This window comes from Dipodomys spectabilis, unplaced genomic scaffold (genome assembly GCF_019054845.1).
Source record: "Dipodomys spectabilis isolate Male_0828 unplaced genomic scaffold, ASM1905484v1 ptg000003l, whole genome shotgun sequence".
Classification (NCBI taxonomy): domain Eukaryota; kingdom Metazoa; phylum Chordata; class Mammalia; order Rodentia; family Heteromyidae; genus Dipodomys; species Dipodomys spectabilis.
This window is the reverse complement of record NW_024870680.1, coordinates 17143828-17150729: the sequence shown is the minus strand read 5'-3', so window position 1 is coordinate 17150729 and position 6902 is coordinate 17143828. Positions and strand designations below refer to the sequence as shown.

General features: G+C 40.1%; 1 protein-coding gene across 1 annotated transcript; it reads right to left on the bottom strand.

The window, feature by feature from the left end:
• Positions 1–1269: 1269 nt before the first annotated feature.
• LOC122113771 (olfactory receptor 52I2-like) lies at positions 1270–2232 on the bottom strand. The gene has a single exon (XM_042686858.1). It carries the CDS (start codon positions 2224–2226, stop codon positions 1270–1272), a length of 957 nt encoding a protein of 318 aa, XP_042542792.1. The 5' UTR covers positions 2227–2232.
• Positions 2233–6902: the final 4670 nt, after the last annotated feature.

Genomic DNA, 6902 nt, shown 5'->3' with positions numbered 1-6902 from the left:
ACATAGTTTCCCTTATTTGCAATAACTAGTATATGTCTAGGACAAGCAGAAAAGGTCAAAAGCTATGTACATATGACCATATACGATGATGCTAAGAGAAATAAACTCCAAGATAGGGACACAAGTTGTTTTTTTCTTGCTTGCTAATGTTTTTAACCTATTTAAAATGTACTATGTGATTTTTTTTGTTTCTCATGTATGTTCTTCCCCCATGGTACAACCCCTGTTTTCACTGTATTTGATTCTGGTGTCCTGCATCTTGTATATACATTTTTTTTATTTGGGGAGTGGCAGGGAAATAACAAAATGCTGAGACAAGAACAGGTTGGCCCCTTGTAACAATAAGATGTACAAGACACTATGTTGAAAACAAACTTCACAACTTGGGGTGGGGGAGGAGTTGGGGAGGTGAGGAAGGAAGGGATGGTAGGGGAAAAACAAAGGAGGAGGTAACAATGCTCGATAGGAAATGTACTCATTACCTTACAAATGTAACCTAACCCCTCTATAAGTATCTTTCTAATAAAAATATATACTTTAAAAAAGTAATGTACTCATTAACTGACTCCTGTAACTGTAACCCCCTCTGTACATCACCTTTACAATAATTTGTTTAAAAAATGAAGTAAATAGTGTTTGCTAGAACTCTTCTCTAAGTTCTCATATTACTTGTTGGCCTTCTTTTGCTGTTCTTCACATTTCTTCTTCCACATCCATGCATTAGAATAAGGTCAACATCTTTGATCTCAAGTTGACAGCTCCTCAGGCGAATTGGGTTTGGTTGGAAGATTTGGGTCTTGGTGTGAGCACAGGACTCCACTGCGTAGATTCATCCGTGGTCCAGAGAGCCGAGTCAAGCACGAACATTTCTTCCATGCAGTCACGTGAGGAAAGGAATGATTCTGGGGAAAATCAGGCAGGTATTGGGGGACTGGTACCAAACAGTAGAGTTTTCTTCAGCAGAGGGACTAGAAGGATAATAGGCTGGAAATATGGGTTAAAAAAAGTTGGAAACAAAAATCCTAAATGTAAATTCTCTGTCCAAAAATTACCCCTGATACAGATAGGAATAAATATGTCAGAAAAAAGAATCATTCCAACTAGAATTGAAAGGTTATTCAATGATAACTCTTTATAGTTTCATCTGTTTCTATAATGAAATGTAAATCAATCTAGCTCCACCGATTTCCACAGCATCTTTATCATTGGCTGGAATGCTCAAGACCTGAAAAGTCTTATATTCATAAGCCCTGATTGGAATGGTAGGAATCAACGAGTCAGCAAACTCCATATTCTCTCCCTTATTTGTTTGGTCCTGATACCATAAATGATGGGATTTAAGGTGGGTGGGATGATCAGGTACAAATCAGCTAACAATACTTGGGTGTGCAAGGGCACTATGCCCTGCCCTAACCAGGCTACATAAATGGACACCATTCCAGGCAGATAGTATAGAGCCATGACCCCCACATGGGACCCACAAGTGCTTAATGCCTTCTGCTGAGCATTCTTTGAGGAAAGACCAAATACTGCCCTGAGAATCAAGACATAAGAGGTAGTAATGAAGGCCACATCAGAGCCCACAATAATGGAAGAACAAATCAAACTGTAGAGACTGCTGGGCATGAGGTTAGCACAGGCTAACTTAGCCACAGCCATGTGTTCACAGTAGGAATGGGGAACCACATTGGAGCCACAGAAAGGAAGATGAATCAACATCCAAATCAAAGGAGTGATGGCTATGCCAGCTCTGCTGATGATGGCCACACACATTCGCAGCATCATTTTAGGTGTGAGAATCCTACTGTAGTGTAGGGGCTTGCAGATGGCCACATAGCGGTCAAAAGCCATGGCCAGCAGCAGTCCTGTCTCCACAGCTGTGGCTGCATGGACAAAATACATCTGAGTGAAACAACCATGAAAACTGATGGAGCTGTCTCCTGAGCAGAAGATGCTCACCATCTTGGGTACCACAGAGGAGGCCATAACAATGTCCACAGCAGCCAGAACACACAGGAAGCAATACATGGGCTCTTGGAGAGTAGAATCCATGCAGATCACAGTCATGATGAGGGTGTTTCCTATCATGGCTGTGGTGTACATAGCGCTCAGGAAGATAGCCAGCCAGAGATATGAAGACTGCAAACCTGGAATGCCCACAAGGATGAAGGCGGCCGGGGACTCCATTGTGTGGTTGTAAGCTGGCCCCAGCATCATCAATGACATTGCTTTCTTACTACTGCACAAAGAAATGAAAGAATATGATGCAGTTCTAGAAGCTATGTTCAAACCTTTCATTTTAGTAACCCTAAACGTGTTTTCAGTTTGGTAATATTTCAAGTCCACGAAATAAATCTGGTTAAGTTATCCTGTTCATTCTTCCATCTCATTACCTTACTAATTTCTAGTCATAATTGAAGGGTTCTTGTGTTTTATTTCTCTCTCTCTCTTTCTTTCCCTCTATCTTTCCCTTCCTCCTTCTCTCCTTCCCTTCTTCTCTCCCATCTCTGCTGCCTCTTTCTCTCTTTCACACACACACACACACACACACACACACACACACACACACACACACACACCATCCCCTTTGGTCAAGTTATGCCTCCATCTTCTTATTTTTCATGAAATTTTCCACATTGATCTACGAGAGACCTATATGGACAATTCCAGTATTCTATCCATGACTGTACTATGTGCACTAAACTATGAGCCTTTTCTCAAGGACTGTGCAGACCAAGTTTATTCAAAGGTAAATATGTGTTGGGTGCCCGTGGCTCATGTCTTCAGACACAGTCTATTTTTAATACTCTGTTTCTAGTTAATCATGAAAAAAGCTGGACTGGTGGTGTGGCTCAAAAGGTAACGCCCTAGTCTTGAGCAAGAAAACAAAGTGGCAGCACAATGCTTGAGTTCAAGCCCAAGTGCAAGAGTAATATATTACTTCATTGAAATGAAGAACTTCAACAAAATCAGTAATATGAGGAAACAATTCTAATTTCTTTTTTCTTTTCTTTATTGTGAAAATACCATACAGAGAAGTTACAATTACATGGGCAAGATAATGAGTACATTTCTTTTTTTTTTTTTTTTTTTGGGTCCAGTCGTGGGGCCTGAACTCTGGGCCTGGGTGCTGTCCCTCAGCTCTTCAGCTCAAGGCTAGCGCTCTACCACTTGAGCCACAGCGCCACTTCCGGATTTTTTCTTTTTGCTTATGTGGTGCTGAGGAATCGAACCCAGGGCCTCAGGCATGCAAGGCAAGCGCTCTAACACTGAGCCACCTTCCCAGCCCGAGTACATTTCTTATCAAGCATTGTAGCCTTCCTTTGTTTCCCCTTCCCATCCCTTCCCATCCTCCCCCCCTATTTCCCCCCCTAGGCCCCCTCCTCCTCCACCCGCCAAAGTTGTAAAGTTTGTTTTTCGACATAATGATTTACATCTCATTGTGGCATTGAGAACAATTTTAATTTCATCTCTGGGCTCACCTAATAAAAGTTAAATAATTGTTGATTAAGCAATGAATTTCTTGAAGTCAAATGGCATATTATGTTCCCTTGGGATGGTACCTAGATAAAACATGAAGAAGCATTTTAAGTTTCGTTAATGAGTTAAAATAAGGTTATTAAGAAGCATTATATGGGAGAGATGGGGGAGAATGATGAAAGAGGTGACATTGATCAAGATGTATTTTACTTATAAATTGGAACTTTTTTGCCTTTTATTTTCCCCAGAGCTGAGGACCAAACTCAGGACCTTGCACTTCCTAGGCAAGTGCTCCTCCACTGAGCAACATCCCAGCCACTGGCCACTGAAACCTTTTTGTCAACTACTTAAGGATGATAAAAATTAGAGGAAAGGAAAGAGAGAAAGAAAGAAAGAGAGACAGAGAGAGAAACAAAGAAAGAAAGAAAGAAACAAAGAAAGGAAGGAAGGAAGGAGAGGGAGGAAGGGAGGAAGGAAGGAAGAGAGAAAGGAGGGAGGGAAAGAGAAAAGAAGGCAGAGAACAAATAATAAACTACCTAGAAATTTTCTTATTCTCTGAACTTTCAGCCAGGATTTCCTACTGTTTGATTCAATGATGCAATACACATGAAATAATGAGTCTATAGTGTACATCAATCTACTATAAGCTTTTGATTCTTCATTATAGTGAATCTTGTCATCATATTAAACTAACAAGACAGTTGAAAAAATAGAAAGTTTTACTGTTAAGAAACTGAAGAATGTTTAATCAACGTATTATTTGTTAGCATTATGCTAACAAATAAATTTGTTAGCATAGGATTTATAATCTTACTATATTTCTTGAATTGTAATTTAAAACAAACATTCATACAAGACAGTTGATATGATTTAATGTGATATTTCATCTATTATCACCTAGCATATATGTAATATGTTGAAATATAAGAACTGATTTTTCCAACTGTTACAATGAGAAGTAAAACTACTTGAGATAATCTAAGAAAATGTGACTTGACTTCCTTTCCTGTTAGGTTGCTTGGTTTCTTTGCTTTCATTTGGAGATTGAGCATGTATAATTCACACAGAGATCTCTGAGAACACCCAGCAGATTCTTCTTCATTCACTGGTATCACTCAGTTTAGGGAGACATCAGTTGATTTTCTTATGGGAACATTGAGTTTCCTTAGAATAGAGCAGACACATTCTGCATTCCTCTGTTGCACTACTCAAAAAACGGTGATGATCCTCCATCAGCAAGAAGCAGGGGGAAAAAAGTGGCCAGAGTTATTATTGCTAGTCATACTCATCAGACTCAACACCCTACTCTTATACTTGCCAGCAAGTTGGTTTTGGTCAAATTATGAAAACTTGCCAACCTTTAATTTGCCCATTAGCAACATGGAGATTATAGTCCGTAGGCCAAAGAGGCATTTTCAAATGAGAAGCTATTTAAAGTCTTTTGCATAATGTTTGGCATATATATGTTCAATAAAGCCTAGTGAACTGCTTTCTCAATTCCTGTGGTTGTAGAGTGTTCCAAATAATATACTTAATTTGCCAGGCACTGATGGTTCATGCCTGTAATTCTAGCTACTCAGGAGGCTGAGATCTGAGGATCATGGTTCAAAGCCAGCCCGAGCAGGAAAGTCTGTGAGACTCTTATCTCCAATTAACCCCCAGAACACCGGAAGTGGCTGTGGCTCAAGTGGTAGAAGGCTCACCTTGAGCTGAAGAGCTCAGGGACAGCACCCATGCCCACAGTTCAAGCCCCATGACCGACCAAATAATAATCAGCTGCTTTACCTTCTACTCTCAGATTATTCTACTTCCTGAAGATGTGCACATGTAGTTTTGTCTGAGTATCATACTAAGATCACAAGTGTGGGTCAGATCCTGTTAAATCCAATTGAGCCACCTCATTCTTGCCATAATATTACATCTATTAAGATCTCAGCCTAGTAGATCACTACACCAATTATGTAACTTCTGCTGACGTCATAGTAGTCAGACATCACCCAAGATTGGTTTCCAAAGCTGTCTAGGTGGCTTTCTACAGGGTTTGTTTTCTGAACTTCACCACTAGCCTGACTAGCTATCACCTCCAGTGCCTCCTCTCAATAAAGGCTTTACAGACTGTCCTTCCCTAGGCATACTGTCTCTACTTAGCCTTTTTTAATTTCTCTTCTGGGATGAGATGAATTATAGGGTAGATTGGACTGACGGAATTCAGTGCTTGGCATCCTTTAAGCTGCAGAAGACATTTTCTCTGTTAACCAACTGTGACATACATTTGTCCTTCACTTTACATCCTGAAGAGCTACTCAATGATGGACATAGCACTCTGATGCCAGCCCAGCCTTGAGTGAAATGTGTAGGATTTTTAAAGTTTTTATTTTATTGTAAAGAGGGTTATAGTTATATGAGTAAGGTAATGATAGGTTTCTTGCCAAGCATTCTTACCCCTTCCTCTTTAAGAATTTTGTAAAAATATAAAATAAAGTAAAAAAAAAAAATTCTGGGACTTGATTAAAGATCGTGTCTTTTGTTGAAACCAACAGACCAGTAACTAAACCAAAAATCCTATCAGAATGACACAGATTGGATGACGGCATGATCATCGCAAATAATTACTAAGAACTCTGATTGTTAAGAAAAGGTCAGTTAAGTTGATGTTAGGGAAATGAACCCTAAAATATGTTTTCCAATGTTTTTTTCTTTCATGCAATTGTTTCTAACACATTTATAACATTATTTCTTTGTTGCTTTGTATGTCCCTCCCCCATGATATAACCCCTGCTTTCACTGTATTTGATGTTGTTATAATTTGTTTAGGGGAAGGGGAAAAACAAATCGTTTAAATAGGGATACAGGTGAACCTATTGCAACAATGAGACAAACAAGTCGTTATGTCGAAAACGAACTTTACAACTTTGGGGGGGAGGAGGATTGGGTGGGGGCGGGAGGGGGAGGATGGGAAGGGGAAACAAAGGAGGAGGCTACAATACTTGATAAGAAATGTACTCATTATCTTGCCCATGTAATTCTAACCCCTCTGTACAGTATTTTCACAATAAAAAATATTCATAAAAAAGAACTTTGCTTGTTAGAGCCATTAGGTGAAACACCTTGCATAATAGATCAGGAGAGGAAGGGCAGCGCTTTCAAGGCAGAAGACTGAACATTTCTCTAGAGATCCCTAAGACAGCTGTCTGCATTCTGCATGCAACAACTCCAGTGTGGAGCATTACTGCCTAAAGCTCCACAGCACCTGCTGCCGCATTACCTCTAGTAGACCATCTTCCTCTCCTGGCTGCTTCCTTCTGAGGGGAACTTTGGCCTATGCCCTCCCCTAGCCTTCCTCTGTCCAGCCCTGGCTACCTCATCTAAGCCAATTAGAATGTGGGGTATTTTTGCCCTTACTTTGTTGTTTTTCTTTATCA

Excerpts from the sequence above, each read along its gene's own strand:
- LOC122113771 (XM_042686858.1), bottom strand. The coding sequence starts at position 2,226 with ATGTCATTGATGATGCTGGGGCCAGCTTACAACCACACAATGGAGTCC.